Source organism: Capricornis sumatraensis, chromosome 22 (genome assembly GCF_032405125.1).
Source record: "Capricornis sumatraensis isolate serow.1 chromosome 22, serow.2, whole genome shotgun sequence".
NCBI lineage: Eukaryota > Metazoa > Chordata > Mammalia > Artiodactyla > Bovidae > Capricornis > Capricornis sumatraensis.
In genome coordinates this window covers 17,462,996-17,485,765 of record NC_091090.1, presented here as the reverse complement: position 1 = coordinate 17,485,765, position 22,770 = coordinate 17,462,996, and the positions used below count along the sequence as shown (strand labels likewise).

General features: G+C 38.7%; 1 protein-coding gene across 1 annotated transcript in view; it reads right to left on the bottom strand.

Moving 5' to 3' along the window:
* The window catches only part of DNAH8 (dynein axonemal heavy chain 8), a 314,414-nt gene that overhangs the window by 256,098 nt on the left and 35,546 nt on the right, over nucleotides 1-22,770 (bottom strand). Inside the window, exons 11-17 of the mRNA XM_068961103.1 lie at nucleotides 21,768-21,914; nucleotides 16,075-16,272; nucleotides 13,806-13,882; nucleotides 11,771-11,870; nucleotides 10,472-10,591; nucleotides 8,598-8,733; nucleotides 5,262-5,449 (exon numbers count right to left, since the gene is read on the bottom strand). Of these exons, the coding sequence (XP_068817204.1) occupies nucleotides 5,262-5,449; nucleotides 8,598-8,733; nucleotides 10,472-10,591; nucleotides 11,771-11,870; nucleotides 13,806-13,882; nucleotides 16,075-16,272; nucleotides 21,768-21,914 (966 nt within the window). The remainder of the gene's footprint in view (nucleotides 1-5,261; nucleotides 5,450-8,597; nucleotides 8,734-10,471; nucleotides 10,592-11,770; nucleotides 11,871-13,805; nucleotides 13,883-16,074; nucleotides 16,273-21,767; nucleotides 21,915-22,770) is intronic.

Here is a 22,770-nt window from a genome sequence, read left to right as displayed (position 1 = left end):
GAGAAAGAACCATGATGATCAACATTTGATCATTTTGTAACTTATTGCATTGTGTGATGGGAGATGTGGTTTCAGGCTAATTCTTTCCCAAATTAATAATATTAAATTGTTTCAATGTTTTCTTAATAGTTTCAAAGTGATTAATTCCCTTCCTCCTTTCTCTTACTTGTAGTTGAATGTTTATGTACACTTTACACTTGGCAAAGGACTCTGACTTTCCTAATATCATTCAATACTAACTAAAATACTGCAAGATTCAGTGCATGTGACATTAACCTCAATTTATAACAGTATATCGACACGCAGTCCTGTAAAGTCATAACTAACCAGTATGAAAACCTAGGGCTTTTGATGATGAAGCCAAAGTTTCTACAATGCCTGCGGGGGCATTCTGAGGGTGTGTGTGTGTGTGTGTGTGTGTGTGTGTGTGTGTGTGTGTGTTGGTAAAAGCTACAATTATGAAACTCCTAGAGCAAAGTACATGCATAAATCTTTGTGACCTTGGATTAGGCAAAGATTTCTTAGAAATGACATTAAAATTACATGGGACAAAAGATAAAATACATACATTGGATTTCATCAAAATTTTAAAAAGTTTGTGTTCCAAAGGATAGTATCAAGAAAACAAAAAGACAACCTACAGAATAGGAGAAAACAGATATTCTGCAAAAGACCTACAAATTACCAACATGCACACAAAAACATCCTCAACATCAACAGCCATGAAGATATGCAAGTCAAAACCATATGCAAATACCACTTCACATCCAAGTGATGTTCAGATGAAGAAGACACTAACAAATGTTGGGAAGGATGTGGAAAAATGGAACCATCATACACTGTTGGTGAGAACATAAAATAAAGTAGCCTTTTTGGAAAACAGTATGTCAGTTACTCAAAAGGTTAAACATAGAGTTATGAAGTTACTAAAACCTAGCAATTTCACTCCTAGGTTATATTCTTAAGAGGATGAAAACATATCCACACAAAAACTTGTATACAAATATTCACAGCAGCATCACTCATGATGCAAAAATATAAAAATAACCCAAATGTCTATTAACTGATGAATGGATGCCTAAAATGTGGTATAATCACACAATGGAATATTATTTAGCCATTAGCTTCCGTCATAGCTCAGTTGGTAAAAAATCCACCTGCAATGCAGGAGACCCCAGTTCTATTCCTGGGTTGGAAAGATCCCCTGGAGAATGGAAAAGCTACCCACTCCAGTATTCTGGCCTGGAGAATTCCATTGACTGTATAGTCCACGGGGTCGCAAAGAGTCGGACATGACTGAGTGACTTTCTCACTCACACACTCAAAAACGAGTACTGATCCATGAGGACAATATGAATTAACTCTGAAAATAGTGTGTTAGGTTAAAAAAGTGAATCACAAACCATCATATATGATTCCATTTGTATAAATGCCCAGGGTAGGCAAATCCATAGAGACACTAAGTGATTGCCAGGGGAAGATGCGGCAAGAGTTGAGGGGAAAACGGGGAATGACTGCTAACAGATATGGAGTTTCTTTTTGGGAATGATGAAAATGTTCTAAAACTGATAATGATGATGGTTGTGTAACTTTGTGAATATACTAAAACCATTAAACTGTACACTTAAAATGGATAAATTGTGTGGTATGCGAATTATATCTCAATAAGCCTGTTTTTCTAAACTGGTTTTGAGAATATCTATTCTAATACTCTGATCTTTTTGGTTGTTGCTCCATTTTACTCCATAATATTGAGATTCATTTTCCATTCATGCCATTTTACAGTCATTAATTCATATCTTACTAGTGTCCTTAATTGAACATATTATAAAATATAATGCACTTAATCTATAAAATTATAATATTAATAGTGTTTTAAACTTGCTATTCATCATTGTCATTATCCAGAAATCTACATCTGACTTCTGATAATCACTTTTTGCTTTCTGATAATCCTTTCTCTTTTTTCCTTGCTGTTTGCATGTCAGTATTTTAATGCCCTCGAGAATCACAACGGAACAGAATACAGTCCAGAAATAAACCCATGCATATACGGTCAATGCACTTACAAAGAACCAAGAGCACACTAAGAAGTCAAAAGAATTCAATGGTGAAAGGACAGTCTTTTTGGTAAACAATATTGGGAAAACTGGGCGGTCATATGAAAAAGAATAAAACTGGACCACCATCTTATACCACACCCAAAAATTAACTCAAAATGGATTAAAGCATTAAATTTAAGACCTGAAGCCATAAAACTCCTATAAGTAAACATAGTGGGTAATGAGATACCACCTCACATCTATCAATAAAAGATAAATAACTGGTGAGGATGTGGAGAGTAAGGAACCTTCAGACACTGTTAGTAAAAGGTAAATTGTGCAAACATTATCAAAAACAGTATGAAGTTTCCTTACAAAACTAAAGTAAAACTACCATCAGTTCAGTTCAGTCACTCAGTCATGTCCGACTCTTTGTGACCCCATGGACTGCAGCACACCAGGCCTCCCTGTCCATCACCAACTCCTGAGTTTATTCAAACTCATGTGCATTGAGTCAGTGATGCCTACCATAAGACCTAGCAATTCCACTTGGGGGTTTTCATCCAAAGAATATGAAAACACTAATTTGAAAATATATATGCACTCCAATGTTCATTGCAACATTATTCACAACAGCCAAAACATGGAAACAACTTTCCATCAATGGGTGAATGGATAAAAAGGTGACATATATACAATGGAATATTATTCAAACATGAGAAAGAAGGCCATCTTGCCATTTGTGACAACATGGATGGACCTCGAGGGCACTGCGCTAAGTGAAATAAGTCAGACAGGAGAAGATAAATACTGTATAATATCACTTACATGTGGAATCTAAGACATGCAAACTCATAGAAGGAGTAGCAAAGTAATTGTCAGGGGTAGGGGAAACAGGAAGATATTGCTAACAGGGTACAAACTTTCAGCTATAAGATTGATAAGGTCTGAGGACCTGAAGTACAACATAGTGACGGTAGTTGATAACACATCATACAATCAAACTGCTGCACAATTGCACTCAGTCTCACATGCTAGCAAAGTAATGCTCGAAATTCTCTAAGCCAGGCTTCAATAGTATGTGAACCATGAAATTCCAGATGCTCAAGCTGGATTTAGAAAAGGCAGAGGAACCAGAGATCAAATTGCCAACATCTGCTGGATCATCGAAAAAGAAAGAGAATTCCAGAAAAACATTTACTTCTACTTTATTGATTATGCCAAAGCCTTTGACTGTGTAGATCACAACAAACTGTGGAAAATTCTTCAAGAGATTGGAATACCAGACCACCTTACCTGTCTCCTGAGAAATCTGCATGCAGGTCAAGAAGCAACAGTTAGAACCAGACATGGAACAACAGACTGGTTCCAAATTTGGAAAGTAGTACATCAAGGCTGTATATTGTCACCCTACTTATTTAACTTCTATGCAGAATACATCATATGAAATGCCAGGCTGGATGAAGCACAAGCTGGGATCAAGATTGCCAGGAGAAATATCAATAACCTCATACACACAGATGACACCACCCTTATGGCAGAAAGTTAAGAGGAATTAAAGAGCCTCTTGATGAAAGTGAAAGAGAGTGAAAAAGTTGGCTTAAAACTCAACATTCAAAAAACTAAGATCATGGCATCTGGTACCATCACTTCATGGTAAATAGATGGGGAAGGAATGAAAACAGTGTCAGACTTTATTTTCCTGGGCTCCAAAATCACTAAAGATAGTGACTGCAGTCATGAAATTAAAAGACACTTGCTCCTTGGAAGAAAAGCTATGACCAACCTAGACAGCATATTAAAAAGCAGAGATGTTACCTTGCCGACAAAGATCCATCTAGTCAAAGCTATGGTTTTCCCATTAATCATGTACGGATGTAAGAGTTGGACTATAAAAAAAAAACCAAGTGCTGAAGAGTTGATGCTTTTGAATAGTGGTGTTGGAGAAGACTCTTGAGAGTCCCTTGGACTGCAAGGAGATCAAACCAGTCTATCCTAAAGGAAATCAGTCCTGAATATTCATTGGAAGGACTGATGCTGAAGCTGAAACTCCAATACTTTGGCCACCTGACGTGAAGAACTGTCTCATTTGAAAAGACTCTGATGCTGGGAAAGATTGAAGGCAGGAGGAGACGGGGATGACAGAGGATGAGATGGTTGGATGGTATCACCGACTCAATGGACATGTGTTTGAGCAGGCTCCGGGAGTTGGTGATGGACAGGGAAACCTGGCATGCTGCAGTCCATGGGGTTGCAAACAGTCAGACACGACTGAGCAACTAAACTGAAGAGAGTAGAATTTAAATGTTTTCACCAATGTGTGTGTGTGTGTTTATATGTTATATTTATTTATTTATATATATAAATAAATAAATATATAAATATAAATATATAAATATATTATATATAAATATATAAATATATTATATATAAATATATAAATATATTATATATATATATAATGATGGATATGTTAGTTAACTGACTAAATGGAAGGAATCCTTTCATAATATGGGCTTCTGGCTTCCCAGTGGCTCAGACGGTAAAGAATCTGCCTGTAAGTCGGGAGACCCAGGTCGATCCCTGGGTCAGGAAGATCCCTGGAGAAGGGAACGGCAACCCATTCCTGCATTCTTGCCTGGACAGAGGAACCTGGCGGGCTACAGTCCATGGAGTCACAAAGAGCTGGACACAACTGAGTGACTAACACATTCTACAACATATTTTCATAACATATATGTCTATCAAATCATCATGACCTACACTTTATCTAACAATTTTACTTGTCATCTGTCCCTCAATAAAGCTGAAAAATTTTAAAAAGAATCAACATAATAACAAATTTCTCCTCAATGCAGCATCAGCACAACTGCAAAGATGTCTTTTTCTTAAAAAAAAAAAAAATATGTATATATATATTTTAAAAAAAAAAAAAACTCTTTCAAAATAATTAGAAAGTAGGGAAATTCCCTTGTGGTCCAGTGGTTAAGAATCCGCCTTGCAATGCGGGCGATGCAGGTTCAATCCCTGGCTTGGGAACTAGAGTCCCACATGCCATGGCACATCTAGCCCCGAGTGCCACAACCACTGAGCCCTCGGGCCACAACTCGAGCGTCCATGCACCACAGCAAAAGATCCCATGTGCCCCAACTAAGACCCAACTAGGATCCAAATAAACAAATATTTCTTAAAAAGAAAAGAAAATAGAATCCATCTTACCTGCAGGTACAATTTATCTCCTTTCAATTTACTTTCCAATTTTAGCAATCTCTTTGCCTGTTCTGGTACATCCAGCTGCATTTTTATCATGCACTTAGTTTCCCGAACAACTTCCAAAATTTTGGGGTCAAAATTAACCAGCAACTTTCCTGTTTCTGGATGTCGCACAAAGAGTGTGGCTTGCAAAGCTACAAATAAACAATTGCTGACATGACTTACTCTAGACTTCTGCCTCCAGTCCTGTTTATATGACTGTCTTCCCCACTGAACCACTGACTTCTTAAGGACAGAATGGTAGTTTTGGCTGTCAAGTGCTAAGGCACAGTATCTGACGCACTGTCAGTGCTCAAAACTTAGATAAATGAATGCAGAGTGTTTGCAAGCCATAAAATCAGATCCAGAGACATAAATATGAACCAAGAATGCTTAGACTTTGTGCTATAAACTGTAATACAGTACTTTTCTGAGTGGGTCTAAGAGGGCTGTGATGCAGTGTTAGTTTGTTTTTACAGATTATGATTTAACCGCTGGGAGAGAGAACTGAAAGATGTGCCCAACTACAAAATATGACACACCTCATAGAGTTCAAACTCTTTTCTATACCTAACACTAAATTGGCTTCTTAAATTTAAGAAGGTTTATCTGACTTAAATTGATAACTAGGTTCAGTATCAGTAATAAATATTTATTAAACATCATTGAGTTGTGAACTCCTAGAATGCAGAGGAAGAATTTTTTTTAGCCTACAACCAAATTACTACATGAACATCAGTCATATAACAGGCACTTTCAGATATGCTTTTTATTAAGAAGTTAAATATATAATCCCAAACTGTTCATGCTGAGTAGCCTTCAATCATTTGTTATCCTAACATGAATTACTTTTAGAGGCACCATAATAGTGCAGCTGTAAACTAGTATGTGCTAGCTTCAGCTGCATCTTATACTAGCACTGCTAACGTGAGAATTTCACACGTATCTTCCAAGTCTCAAATTACTTCAGAGAATATGGCTGTATCAAATTTCTAGTAAAACAAAATAGATTGTATATCCCTTTGAAGTTAGTTGACTTTTACTCAACAGAATGAGTTTTGATGTGATTATTAACAATGATGGTTTCATGAGGATTTCAACTAAAAACCAGTCCATTTAGAATCTTTTAAAACTTTGGCTGGAAGTCATTTATCTTCCCAAGTAAATGCCAAGATAACCTTAGGACATTCATGTAATGAAATCTATCTTCCTTAAGGCAAAGCTGAGCTTTCTTGAAAAGACAAAATGGTCAGCGAGACCACTAAGAATAATGACAGCCAGGAAGTCAACTCTGGGACTAAGTGAACCTTCTATGTGAACCATCACTAAAGAAACTTTATAGAGCAAATGAGGAGACCAGTACTAGGTCTCCAATTACTATCCCAAGTTCCTATACAGTTAAATATAGTTACATCAACTAACAAGATGTCTTTCAGAGTAATTCACTTCCATGAGCCCGTGTTCACGTGAAAGGCAAGTCTGGGGACTTCCATGGCAGTCCGGTGGCTAAGACTGCATACTCCCAATGCAGGGGTTCTCTCCCTGGTCAGGGAACTAGACCCCACATGCTGCAACTAAGACCTGGCCCAGCCAAATAAATAAACAATTTTGTTTTTTTTAAAGAAAGGCAAATTTGAATCCTGGCCCTGCCACTTCCCAGCTCTGTGATCTCAGGAAAAGCACTTAACTTCTCAGCACCTCAGTTTCTTCATCTGTAAAATGACAGTAAGAATAACAGCTCAGAGAACTGCCATGAGAATTAACAGGGGTTGTATATATAAAGTGTGTTTTGTTAGCTTTGACTGCTATTTAAAGGACACAAAGATGAAACAGACGCGGAGAGTATTGCTGGAATGTGTAGGGGAGATAAGACAGATCTATAAAGCCACAAATGTCATGATAAAATGTGTGGAGGCCTCTGGAGGAAGAAGACATTATTATCTGCCAGGAAGAATAAGGAAAGGCTTTATGGACCAGGTGACTGCTGAACTTGTTAGTGTGCAGATTAAAAGGGAAAGCTGGCAGAACAGAAAAAAAAAAAAATAGAGAAGTGCATCATATTGTATAAGCAAAACAAAACACGCTCCATATTTTGATTGCTAAAAATTCTCTTTGATCTTTTCCATAATGTAGATTTTAACCTTCTTTTAAAGTTTGAGACCACTGCTCCATTAGCAGGCTTTCATTAAGATCCATAGGATCTTATCATATGCATTACACAGAAACAGCTGGGCTGAATGAAGTGGTGTATTAAAGGTTTAACTGAGGTGCCAGTTGAGAAAATACCCCACAGGGTTGAAGTCTTATCCTTCGGGATGCAGCCATGCCGTGGATCAATGACCTATATATAGTGCTGTGAGTTTGGAGCCAAGAGGCAGAACTAGGAGTGGCCCCTCTCGCCATCACTCCCAGGGACCCAAACTGTGAATCTGTGCTTCTTAATCCTGCAATTCTGTGCTCTCCTGAAGCGGCGATCCCTGGCATGAGAGGGAGACACCTTCCCACCATGGGACATAGTCAGGGTTCTGCCAGGGTTATGGATAAGAGATTAAGCTTGATATGGGACAATGTAGGAACCTGAACTGACCAACAACTGAGCCCACACAATGACAGCAACATCCCAGATGATGGGAGCATGGATGGATGATGGCTTAAAACCATCCATCTCCTACATCACTTAACTGCCCAATACCCTGGCACCCCTCAGAGGTACTCAGACACAACCCTAATATTCTTTATTTACTGGAGATCAAATTTTAACTTAAATTCAGTTATAGAAAGAAGGGGGGGAGGAAGAGAGGAGGGAAAAAAAGAAGGGAGAGAAGAAGCGAGGAAGCAAGGGAGGGAGGGAGGGAGGGAGGAATAATGGAGGAAAGGATGGGCGGAAGGAAGAAGGACAGATGGAAGGAAGGAGCGACTGAAGGAAGGATACAGTGAGGACAAGCAAGCTGCGATTCTTTCTCTCCGGGACTGAGATTTGAATCTACAGCATGATAAACTGATTTTAAAAAATCTTCTCAAACCTATGGAGAAATAAAGAGCTTTGACATTGACTTTTAAATACTGTTGTTCAGGGGAAGCTCATAATCTGCATATACCAATTTTAAGGTCATGACAATTTTTGCTTATAAAATCAGAATATTATTAACTGTAAAGAAATAAATAATTGTATCAGCCCCAAATCTAAATTTAACCATCATAGAGTTATATTAAAAAAGACATAAAAATTCTCCAGAAGCACAAACTCATTCAAAGCGACCTAATACTCCCTCCTCTGCAGGGTCACTGCAGTCTTACACACACCGTATTGTAACTGGGAGATCTCTCTGATCCAGGCTGTGTGATAGACCACCTCGAATTCCACCAGAACATAGGAAATTTTATTATACTGACGAATGACAGCTTTGCCTTCTGCACTTGACAAAATTTCCGAGTTTTTCTGTTTTTTTAAGGGAAGAAAAATGATTTATTTTCAAAAGTCTGCTGTCTGCTTTCTATTCAAACCATAAAGCTGTTGTTTATATTTTAAATGACATCAAATCAAATAACAATGCTACTCATTTAGATTTTGCCTCAGAAAAAGATCAGAGATGAGGAAGGTCAGACAAGCTAGAGAAGGAAGCAGGGAAATATAAACAGTAAAAAGCAGAAAGTGAGACAGAAAATAGGATTTAAAAAACAAGATATCTAGTCTTACAGCTGGCCGCAGGCACTAGGGCCTCCACCTCCAATTCTCTGTTTCCTCCCCATTTTTCTGGCAAGTTACAATGAACTGATTTTCCTAGAACTGTGAGTATCAGGGAAAATTCTTAAATTTCAGCATCAAAAAAAAAAAAAGGAAATGTAGATTCCCTCCCTCCCTCCTTCCTTCCCTTCTTCCCTCTCTCTCTCTCTCTCTCTCCCCTCCTCCCTCCTTCCCCACCCATTTTTTTAAAAAAAGTAAATATATGTCAAAAAACAAAAACAAGATTTTCTATGTAAAAATTGAACATTCTCTTTTTTGTTTGTTTTTATTCACACATATCAAGAACAGGGCAATCTCTGCTCTGTCACTATAAAGTCAATAAACAACTGAGTACCCATCCTGGCTTCTTGTCTAAGGCCAACATTTTGTTTTATTTATTTATTTTTTTAATATTGAGGACAGTAAAACAAATGATATCAGCCAAACAAAAACAACAAAAACTTAATATTTAATAATACTCAAATAATAAAATCCCTTGCAAGACTATTATATTTTGTTCTCTACTTAGGCAGAAGATACAACACCAGGCAAACCATCTCTTTAAAACACAAAGCAAGAAAAGGAAAACCAAAACAAACAAACAAAGCGAGACGACAAACTGGCAATTTCAGAATTCCAACAAGGCTTAAGACTACCCTGGTGTTTTTCAGAAATCTAATCGTCTTAAGAACACAGAGGATGAATGTACTCCATTACACCTGCTCTTGGTCTCAGTCCTACACAGAGGAATATATTCTGAGCACATCCTCACCTTCACTGAAGGCGAGAGGAGAAGGGGACAATAGAGGATGGGATGGTTGGATGGCATCACCGACGGACATGAGTTTGAGTAGGCTCTGGAAGTTGGTGACGGACAGGGAAGACTGCCATGCTGCAGTCCATGGGGTCGCAAAGAGTCAGACAGGACTGAGTGTCTGAACTGAACTGAACTGAATGGGTATCAGTGACCTATCCATCCACACATAGACTTAAGTTTCAGTACCAGGCCTGTGCTCTATCATTTTCAAAACAATTATTTTACAAAAGCCTTTATAAAGTGTCCTGTATGATTAAAGGTCATACATTTCTAAGATTACCCTTCTGACAGATTAGCTATAATTAATCAGGCTTATCTACCAAACATCAAAGGAACTGGCTTATTCTCTTTCAAGCATATTTGCAAACTAAATTTTCTTTGCCTGGTAAAAGAATTAGCTCTAGTTACGCTACTGGATACAAATGCTGTAGTATAAAATATATCTCTTGTATTAAAAACCACCACAAGGGACTTCCCCAGGAGTCAAGTGGTTAAGACTCCACGCTTTCAATGCAGGGAGCACCAGCTCAATCCCTAGTGGGGGAATTAAGATCCCACATGCTTCAGGGCATGCCAAAAAAAGAAAAAGTAAACCCACCATGATCCACATACTGTAAATTTTAACTATTGGCTTACGAAGAAATAGTTGATGGGCTCACTTATCCGGCGATACAGCTGCCTCACCCAGAGGATCTTTCCTGCTATAGGGGGCATGTTGCGAGCAAGAGGGGGGTCATCTTTTTGAGAATGATAAAGCTGTAATTAAAGGTCTGGCTTTAATGTTTGAAATTCAATACAGTGGAAAAGGTAAAACATATATACAGCCATATTTTTATTGATGTATTACCATTATTGACAAGTTTTATAAACAAGAGGTTGTCAATAAGTATGTAGAAGAACTCTAGCCCTATCAACCCAAGGCTCAAAAACTATGATGATTACAACACATGACACTTGATTCTCTCTCAACCCTTACTTCCCATTACACGTATACATTTCTTCTGCCTTTTATCCCTAATCCTAAAGATATACTCAAAAGTGGGAACACATAGCTATATTACATCTGTCATAATATTCTCCAGAGCCCACATTTTTTTACAGGTTATACACATATATTTTAATTTTACAGAATGACAGAAGAAGAGGATAAGAATCCAAGAATTAACTACCTTTTACTTTTACTTCTCTGTTTCTTGGCCCCATTAATTGTACTGCTAATTTCACATTTCCAAGTAAATTCTTATTCCAATGCTGTGTTATCTAATTCAGAATCACAAACTATGATAAAAGCCTTCCCAATTGTTTTTTTCCTCCTATTTTTAAAATTTAGGTATTTTTCTAAATTTTTACAATGTTGTGTTGGTTTCTGCCATAAAAATGATATTGATGAACCTGTTTGCAGGGAAGGAATGGAGACACAGATGAAGAATGGATTTGTGGACCCATTGGGTGAGGGAGAGAATGGGATGAATGGAGAAAGTAGCATCAGCATACACACAGTATCAGCTGGTGAGAAGCTGCTGTGTAGCACAGAGAGCCCAGTCTGGTGCTCTGTGATGACCTGAAGGGATGGGATGAGGGGAGGGGAGGGAGGCTAGAGAAGGAGGGGATGTATAATTATGGCTGATTCGCATTCCTTTATGGCAGGAACCTGAGCCCATATTTTGATGTACAAAAAACATTAACGTAAATGGGCTTCCCTACACATACATGAACACTGTCATAAGAAGATAATCCTTAAGAGGAGAGAGGTGTAATCTGGCTTTCCAGGGACACATGCTGTCAGGACCTTCCCCATGGAGAGGAGCATCAAAGATACTCAGCAGTGACAGGATCGGTTTGAAAAGCTTGGCACAAGATAATGATGACAAATACTTGCAGTGTATTTTTCTTTTTGTATGAAAAGTGCTGTTCCATTGATAACATGATACTTGCCTTCTTGGTAGCTTCAAGTTCAGCCACATAATACTGAAGAATACGCTCAATGGTATGGTTTATTTCTAACTGCAGACAGGGAATGTTCAGTTTCTGGAATCTAAAAGCAAGTGAAGGTGAATAATTAAAAGGTGAATGAGAAACATACTTAAGAGTTGCTGCAGTCCTAAAAATCCATTCACTCATTTGACAAATATTCCCACCAGGCCTCATGCATTGCCCTAGGATACAGTGACGTACAAGACAGGTGTGGTTTCAGCCCTCTTGAAGCCAACATTCATTGAAAAGGTAGAGATTGGTCATAACTGACATAAATAGTTATTTCAATTGTAAGAGTGCCAGAAATTGCTTGTAACAGCGGAAACCCTGCCAAGCCTGGGGAGTCAAGAAAGACTTCCCGAAGAAAATGACATTTGAATGGAGATTGAAAAGTTGAGCTTTTCAAAACTGGCTTAGCAAAGATGGAAAGCAGTTGACTGACTGTCCCTCTGCCAATATTACTGCTCACGTCATCCCCAGTCACAATACTGATAATAAACATTTTGTCAGCCAAACATCACTTAACTCTTAGAGACTAAGGATGTACAGGGAGTACTAGAACCATAACATTCTGATAACAAAATGAACAAAAAGAGACAGAGAAATTGCCGAGAAAGTGGTACCGCCATCAGTCTGTATGGTACTCTCACTCATCAAAACCATTTTATATCTGTTTTAACTCTTACGATCATCTCACGAGGTAAAGTTTTACAGGTATGATTCATCATTAGGAAGACATGGAACTACAGCAAAGTCAGACCCAAGCCCAGATCCACTGGCTCTCAGGGGAGAGTTCCAAGAGGGTCCCTGACATGGGTAGTGAGCCCTCTCTGAGCTGGAAGAAAACGGTTTCTGGTCCAGCCCGCTCCTCTGATCCAGGCTCCCCTGTCCTGCAGGGGAGCACTGCTGTCAGAACAGAGAAAGCTGCAGGGGTGCTCAAGAAGGAAAACAGAAAGTTTGGAGGCCTACTGTGCATACGGGCATGTGTGCTAAGTCGCTTCAGTCATGTCTGACTCTTTGCGACCCCATGGACCGTAGCCCCCCAGGCTCCTCTGTCCATGGGATTCTCCAGGCAAGACTACTAGAGTGGGTTGCCATTTTCTTCTCCAGGAGCTCATCTCAACCTGGGGATCAAACCTGGGTCTCCTCCATCGCAGGCAGATTTTTTACCATCTGTCCTATCAGGGAAGCCAGAGACCTATTACTCTTAGATAATTTCACTTTCAGAATTTCTTTCAGTATGTAGAATCAAACATTATTTGTTCCCTTTCTAATAACACTTATGAAATTAACCTTAAGATATTACACAGCTGAGGGAAAATATGACATCATTTCCTAGTGAAAGACTTTCCTCAATAAAATTCAATGAAAAACATCATCTCATGTTTCAAATTTTCACCAGTCTATTTATGGTAATTGAAAGATTACTGTTTGACTGAAGTAAGTCACAAAGAAAAACACCAATACAGTATATTAATGCATATATATGGAATTTAGAAAGATGGTAACAACAACCCTGTATGCGAGACAGCAAAAGAGACACAGATATAAAGAAAAGACTTTGGGACTCTGTGGGAGAAAGCAAGGGTGGGATGATTTGAGAGAATATCATTGAAACATGTATACTACCACATGTGAAATAGATCACTAGGCCAAGTTCAATGCATGAAACAGGGCACTCAAAGCTGGTGCACGGGGACCAACCCAGAGGGATGGGATGGGGAGGGAGGTGGGAAAGGGGTTCGGGATGGGGGACACATGTATATCCATGGCTGATTCATGTCAATGTATGGCAAAAACCACCACAATATTGTTAAGTAATTAGCCTCCAATTAAAATTAATTAATTAATTTTAAAAATAAAATCATAAAAAAGATTACTGTTTATAAGTTTCAAAGTTTACATAGAGATTTCTAAAAATTTGTTTTGAAATGGTTATTTTCAGGTATAAAGTTATCCCACCTAGCAATTACACTGCTTAATGCATTATAAATACCTTTGAAGCAGTTGAAGAGCCTGCTGAGAAGATAAAATTTTTCCAAAAGTACTGTTCATAAATGCCTGTATCTGTACCTGAAATGCAATATTAATGTTTGAATGATTTTTTTGGATTAAAGAGAAGATTGGTTTTGTTTAACAACAATGAATGATTCTCCTATAGAATCAAAACAGCCTTAAACACATCTATCATCTAAGCATCTAGAACTGCACTCCAGTATGGTAGCCACTGGCCACATGCTTCCACTGAGCACTTGAAGGTCACTACTTGGAAGTGAGATGTGCTGTAAATATAAAATAAAATACAAAACTTCAAAGACTTAGTACGAAAAAGAGAGTATAAAATATCTCATACTTGGTTTTGTTAGTGATGTATTAAAATGATAATATTTTTATTATGTTGGGTCGAATAAAGTATATCATTAAAATTAACATTACCTATTTCTTCTTGCTTGTACACATGTGGCTATTAAAGAGTTAAAATTACATATACGGTTTGCATTTGCTGCTTATTATTTATTGTATGTTGACCTACAGAATTTATGAAAGGAGTGAAAGTCCCTTACTGAGCACATTTCTTTGGGACATTTAGGATTTCTTAGCATGTCTGTAGAGCAATGTAATGACACTATGCTCAGTCGTATCCGACTCTTTGCGACCCCATGGACTGTAGCCCCCCAGGCTCCTCTGTCCATGGGATTCTCCAGGCAAGAACACTGGAGTGGGTTGCCATGTCCTTCTCTAATGACACTATAGACACCCATCGTGAACCGGTGTCACTGTCCAATACCACTGCTCTCAGGAACATCTTTGTCATGCTAATGAGGAATGAGATGCAGAAGATATTCTTCCAAAGCTCCGACCATCCTTAGCAGTGAACTCCAAACTCTTGGTGCCCAGCTGATGGAACTGAAGCACTCTGTAAATTTACTTTCACTTATTGATTATATTGGTACTGTCTACAAATATATACCACACCCATTAATGAAACACTGGAAAACCAAGGGAAGTTAAAACACTGACATCTCTTTCTAAATACTAAAAACTATGGCATCTAAGTTTACTGAAAGCTAAATTTGTATCTAAGACCACACAGTAAAGTCTTTATAACACATAATCTTTATTAATGAATCATAAAAATAATTTACACAATAATTTTTTAAAAAGACAAATTCCCATTGTCATAATGATATAATTCCCAAAACCAAATACTAAAAGTAAAATATATCTTCATATCAGAGTCTAACTTTCAAAAACTGTAAGGAAATCTGTGTCAAAAAGAAAAAGTGTGGTTAGAATTTTAGGATCTTTTTAATATATATTGGCCAAATTATATACATAATGTGGTTTTTAAAAGAGTCTTTTAAAACATGAGGGAAAAAATAATTTTCCTCACCTTCTTAGCAAGGATTTAAGACCCAGGAAGTGGACACTGTATATTCTTATCCCTCTCTGTGTTTCCAGGACATTCTGCAGCAAAGAGGAGGCCTGGAGCTACATCTGGGCTAACAGTTTTCAGTAAGACAGTGTGTTAGTAGGTGGCTCAGACAGTAAGGAACTCACCTGCAATGCAGGAGACCCAGGTTCAATCTCTGGGTTGGGAAGATCCCATGGAGAAGAGAGTGGCTACCCACTCCAGCATTTTTGCCTGGAGAATTCCTATCCCTCCCTGTGTTTCCAGGACCTTGGGCTAAGAGTTTTCAGGAAGATAGTAACTGAGGTCATATAAGCCCAAAAAGTGACAGAGAAATATGTTACAGTCTCATCCCTCTGGGGTTCCTTCAGCTCTGACAGACAGACGAGGGCCTTTTCAGAGCCATCCTCTAAGCTGTAGTGAGAATGTGGTTATAAAGTGCAGTGCCAAGGGAAGAGGGATCTGTCTTACTAATCTGTTCTCAAATCTTCTCACACTTGACCAAGAACAAGGCTGACAAATTCCCTCTTAGACTGGAAAAGTGACATGGGTCCCTGGCACAACAAAAACCGAATCTAATTTTTAATGCAAATGAAAAATAAACCCTAGCCACAATAAGCCCTTTGGGCTTCTGGTTAGTTACTGGTACCCTTTACTGAATAAACTCATTTTTCATTTTTTAAAAAAGATGGAAAATATTTTGTGGACTAGTTAGAAAATTATTCATACCAGCAAGTATTTTTGATCAATTTGCAAGAGTAATTTGTAATAAATAGTAACTATGTTAATTTCAGTACCATACTATTGACTACATTTCAGCTTTACTAAAGTAAAATTATGTATAATTACTCACCTCTAAAGCACTGATTTTTGTCATAAAATCTAAGAAATCTGTGTCAAATTCTGTCCTTCTTGGATCCAGAATGTCATACTGTTTCTTCTTAACCCCTTGATGTATATTTTTAAATTTTATTGCCAAAATGTCTATCCCCTCTATGGTAGAATTGTTTAAGGTTGAGTATGTTTGCACAATAGTTATCATTTCTGTAATCTTAAAAACAAAAGTGTTACTTTATTTAAAAAAATTAGCACCCTTCCCCAGAATAAACTCTTAATGAATCAATGATTTAAAAAAAAAAAAAACAATAAACAGGATCTAGAATCATTTAAATAAATCCAACCAGAGGAGATAAAATAGAAGACAAATCTCGACTCCAGTCATTATTACTCTCGGACTATTTAAGACAGAAGATGTTTCAACATAAGGAAAGAGTTTACAGCCTTTCTCAGAATTTGATCACTTGAAAGGCAGGGAGTAAAATCCCTTGCAGATGTCTAAACAGTTTCAGCTTTTTATTCCTCAAAATCACTTCACTGGATTCAAAAGCATTACTGTCCTTCTTGGCACTCCCGACAGTTCTGATATGTAACACTAGCAACAAATCCACATTCAGGTAAAAGAAAGGCCCCACAATCCTGAAGGATGACTGCAGTCACTTCTGACCCTTAAGGAACACGTGGGAGACAACTACTGTTTGATTCCACTTATATGAGGTATCTCAAATAGTCAAATTCACAGCATCAGAAAGCACATTGGGAGACTCCAGGGGCTGGCAGGTGAGGGTTGCGGGGGGAGGGGGAACAAGGAGTTAGTGTTTAATGGAGACAGAGTTTGAGTTTAGGAAGGTGAAAAATTCAGGAGAAAGATGATGATAAGAGCTGTAGAGCAATGTAAATATACTTAGGGCCACTGAACTGTATAGATAAATATGGTTAAAATCGTATGTTTTATATTACGTGACTTTCAGCACAATAAAAGAAAACTGTTTTTTAAAAAGAACCCTGGGCAATCCTCATTATGAACGTTATTTCAGAAACAGTTGGCTCCATCTCAACATACCAACACTGTCTACTTCACCATAAAGAAAAAGTCTTTCATGTCCACAGGCTCTCAGCTCCTCAGTCTTCATCAGTGATTCCTCATCGTGATTCTTGCTCTGGAGAACAATACTCAAAGCTTCCCACACCTCTTCTCCCCCACAAATGTTCAGGGTGAGAAGAAAACCAAATACAGAGCTCTGGGAAACACCAATATTCACCAAAATTTACATGGCAGGAAGAGGAAGAAACAAAGGCTATATCATACACACTTCATCTCAGTTCTTTAGGGCAGACTAACACACAATACATCATCAGGTCTCCACCTACCAAAAGGTAACTTTCAGGTGCCCTAAGCTGACACACTAGAATTCTCCTCACTTATTCCTTAAAGATTCCCAACATCTCTGCCTAACTCTGAGGTCTTGACTCTTCAACTCCAAGCTCAATTCTGTCTGTCCTTTGACTTTGGCAGTCGGTCATCCAGATATCTGAATCTCAGCTTTCCCTAACAGGATCTGGCTTAGTTTTCCCTTCTGTCTCTCCTTGACAGCTATTTAAGAGCTCACAGGGCAGGTCCAACAGTGGTCTCTGCTATGCCCCACTCAGTTGTGGAAGTCCACCAAGGCAGCTCAGTAATCACCTCTCAGTTCAGTTCAATCACTTAGTCATGTCTGACTCTTTGTGACCCCATGGACTGCAGCACACCAGGCTTCCCTGTCCATCACCAACTCTTGGAGCTTACTCAAACTCATGTCCATCAAGTCTGTGATGCCATCCAGCCATCCAACCATCTCATCCTCTGTTGTCCCCTTCTCCTCCCACCTTCAGTCTTGCCCAGCATCAGGGTCTTTTCCAATGAGTCAGTTCTTCATATCAGGCGGCCAAAGTATTGGAGTTTTAGCTTCAGCATCAGATCTTTCAATGAATATTCAGGACTGATTTCCTTTAGGATGGACTGGTTGGATGTCCTTGCAGTCCAAGGGACTCTCAAGAGTCTTCTCCAACACCACAGTTCAAAAGCATCAATTCTTCGGCGCTCAGCTTTCTTCACAGTCCAACTCTCATATCCATACATGACCACTGGAAAAACCATCGCCTTGACTAGACAGACCTTTGTTGGCAAAGTAATGTCTCTGCTTTTTAACATGCTGTCTTGGTTGCTTAGAGCTTTTCTTCCAAAGAGTAAGCTCCTTTTAATTTCATGATTGCTGTCACCATCTGCAGTGATTTGGGAGCCCCCCAAAATAAAGTCTCTCACTGTTTCCATTGCTCCCCCATTTGCCATGAAGTGATGGGACTGGATGCCATGATCTTAGTTTTCTGAATGTTGGGTTTTAAGCCAACTGTTTCACTCATCTCTTTCACTTTCATCAAGAGGCTCTTTAGTTTTTCTCCTCTTTCTTCCATAAGGGTGTTGTCGTCCGTATATCTGAGGTTATTGATAATTCTCCTGGTAATCTTGATTCCAGCTTGTGCTTCATCCAACCTGCATTTCACATGATATACTCTGCATATAAGTTAAATAAGCAGGGTGACAATAGACAGCCTTAACATACTGCTTTCCCAATTTGGAACCAGTCTGTTGTCCCATGTCCAATTTTAACTGTTGCTTCTTGACCTGCATTCAGATTTCTCAGGAGGCAGGTCAGGTGGTCTGGTATTCCCATCTCTTTAAAAATTTTCACAATTTGTCGTGATCCACACAGTCAAAGGTTTGGGCGTAGACAATAAAGCAGAAATAGATGTTTTTCTGAAACTCTCTTGCTTTTTCGATGATCCAACAGATGTTGGAACCACCTCTACAGGATTATAAAAAACAATTCTGGCCACATTTCAGGGTAACTATTGTGCCCCATCTTCAAGAATCTGGAACCAATTCCACCAATTACACCTGGGAGAGATGCCAACCAGCCAAAGGACTCTTAGCACAGGAGAGCTGGAATACCTAGCAGCCAGAATGCACTTCAAGTGAGGCCCCGGGAGAGTGCTACACTGGCTCTGGCTGTTGAGCCTTTGTGGCATGAAGGTGTAATCCTTCAGACTGTAGGCAGGCTTTTCTAGAGGTAGGACGGGGTGAGTAGGGTGAGTGGCTGAAGCAGCTAGCCATTATCATCTACTCCTCTAGCATCAGGAATGCTTGCACTGCTACTTTACAGGTGGATCCCCAGCACTAGACCTGCCACCAAAGATCTTTATTGCAAATGGGTTAACCATTAAGGTCCAGCCCTGAAGCCCTATCAAGCCTAAAACTGCACCCAAGTTGGCGAGGGTCCTTGTTCCTGGAAAAATTAAGAGTAACTAGGAATCACCTCCAGGTTTACATTCTAATGGTTTCAGACATACTAAACATCTCTGTGGAACAGGTTCTGACAATGGGACTTATTTATTCATTTGACCCATGCCGATACCATTCCAATTGGACATTTGTCCTCAAGAAATTCCCACTGTTCACAAAACCGTCTCATACAACATTTCCTAGATGCATCACCAAATGCACAAGCAACAAAAGAAACACTTGATAAATCAGACTTGATGAAAATTTAAAACTTCATGCTTCAAAGAACACAATCAAGAAAATGAAAAGATACCCCACAGCGAGAGAAAATATTTGAAAATCATATCTGATAAGAGACTTAAATCCAAAATACATAAATAATGCTTATAAACTCAACTATAAAAATACAAATAACTAAATTTAAAATGAGCAAAGAATCTGAACAGAAATTTCTCCAAAGAAATACGAATGGACAATAAGCTCATGAAAAGATGTTCAACACCATTAGTCATCAAGTCATCAGGAAAATGCAAATCAAAACCACAATGTGATATCACTTCATATCCACTACAACGGCTAAATTCAAAAGGACAGATAATAACAAGCATTACAATGATATAGAGAAACTGGAACCCTCATACATTTCTTATGAGAATAAAAAACGATACAAGTACTTTGGAAAACAGTTTGGTACTTCCTCAAAAAAGGTAAACATGGAGTTATTATATGACCCAACAATTCCATTCCTATGCATAAACTCAAGAGAAATAACAACTCAAAAACACATACAGAAATGTTTGTAGCAGTGTTACTCATAATAGCCAAAAATGGAAAATCCCAAATGTCCATCAACTAATAAATGGACAAATAAAACATAGTATACCCATATGAGAGGAGGGTATGGCAACCCACTCCAGTATTCTTGCCTGGAGAATCCCCATGGACAGAGGAGCCTGGTGAGGTACAGTCCATAAGGTTGCAAAGAGTTAGACACGACTGTGCAACTAGGCACACATACCTGTATGACGGAATATTATTCTGTAATAAAAAGGAATGCTACCATACAGATGAGGCTTGAAAATATCATACTAAATTAAAGAACTAAGTCACAAAAGAGCACATATTATATGATTCCATTTATATGGAATGTCCAGAATAGGCAAATCTATAGATTTTCAGAAAGTAGATTAGCAGTTGCTTAGGGTTGGGAAAGACTCTGATGCTGGGAGGGGTTGGGGGCAGGAGGAGAAAGGGACGACAGAGGATGAGATGGCTGGATGGCATCACCGACTCGATGGATGTGAGTCTGGGTGAACTCCGGGAGTTGGTGATGGACAGGGAGGCCTGGCGTGCTGCGATTCATGGGGTCGCAAAGAGTCGGACATGACTGAGTGACTGAACTGAACTGAGGGTTGGGTAGAGGGGAGAAAGGGGTATCATTGCTAATGGGCATGGGGTTTTCTTTTAGTGGGAATGAAATGTAAAATTAGATGGTGATGATGGCTGCACAATCCTGTGAGTAAATTAGAAAATATTGACTTGTACACTTTAAATGAATAAATTATGTGGTATGTGAATTATATCACAATAAAGATGCTAGGGAAACAAATAAAAACAGAACCAATAGAAGTATGTAGGAAGGACCCAACTCAGTAACCTGGTTCTGTTCAGCACCCGTACCTTCCCATCCTGGCATACCTATGAAATGCCTTTCAACTTGTGTAATGCCCCCACCAATGTACCAAAAATGATGAGCAGGTCCCTAACTACTCCCAAGACCTAGGGAGCTTGCAGAATGGTGGAGCCATGGGGAGGATGGTGCCTACATGGTATCTCTGTAGGCTTTCCAAAGGCTGACTGCAAGAAGACTCTAGGATGGGCTGTCCTATATCCCCTGGCAAAACCTCACTTCTCTCCAGCCAGTCCTAAACAATAATGAATCCAAGGTGCAGAAGTTTCTAATCCACATCTGCCAGCAAAGACAGCACACACATAATGTCTATGTTAGACCATACATGCTGCCCTAGAAAGAGAAGGTACCCACACATCCACATATGAAACAACTACCTGGTTCTGCCAGGTACTGCACACATGTCATCTCACACCTGTTCTCAGCTGCTCTAATGCTTAAGAGCAGAGACTTGAGTTCATGCTCCATAGGTGAAGACAGAATTGAGGTCTCAAGAGAAGAGAAAGTCTACAACAGCTTTTGTGTGACTGGCAAAAGACAGTAACTAGGAATGAAAAAATAAGTTATAATAAAATGCAGCAATCTATGAGTAACATTGGACGAGTCAGATCAATAGTGAGATAAGAGATCTCAACAGTGCTACATGAAGTATGAAATAACTGGAACGGTATGGTTGTCAGTGAAAACTGTGGCTGCTTACCTTCTCCAGTCTTTTGCAGAAAGCTTCAAATTTTCCAAATATGTACATTTCTGAAACCTCAAACGATTTTTCCCCTGAAGACTCTAAAATCTGTTTCCTTGTTTTATGAAAAGATGCCTGATATTCCTTGAATAGAAAAATGCAGTCCTATGAGAGATTTAAAACAAGGTGATATATAGTGAGCCTTTTGTTCATAAGTGAAAAATTCAAAACTTCTATCCTCACACAGAACTAATCACAGCAGCCCCTCAACAGGGCTGTTGCTGCTAACACTAAAAATTCAAGTTCTCTGCCCACATATAGAAAGGTCTGTGAAAATCAATATTTTTTTTCTATTTTACAAAATATTCTCATCTTCTTTATTCTCATTATTTCCCCTTAACTCTTATCCTTATCAAAGTATGACACATACTATTTGTTGTCAGATTTTCATGGCTAATTAGAACTTTCAGGTCAAAAATGATATATCAATTCTGTTATCAATTATCTATTCAGTTGGCACCTTTTAATCAGCATTATTCACATACAGGTATAAAAAACATTAAGATTGTGTAGTGCTAATTTATTATTCAACTGTTATTTCTCCACAAGGAGAGCAAAAAGTCTTTGATAGATGAAATCCTAATATTTGACTAGATGGGGAAACAGTGGAAACAGTGGCTGACCTCATTTTTGGGGGCTCCAAAGTCACTGCAGATGGTGATTGCAGCCATGAAATTAAAAGACGCTTATTCCTTAGAAGGAAAGTTATGACCAACCTAGACCGCATATTCAAAAGCAGAGATATTACTTTGTCAACAAAGGTCCATTTAGTCAAGGCTATGGTTTTTCCAGTAGTCATGTATGGATGTGAAAGTTGGACTATAAAGAAAGCTGAGTGCAGAAGAATTGATGCTTTTGAACTGTGGTGTTGGAGAAGACTCTTGAGAGTCCCTTGGACTGCAAGGAGATCCAACCAGTCCATTCTAAAGGCGATCAGTCCTGGGTATTCATTGGAAGGACT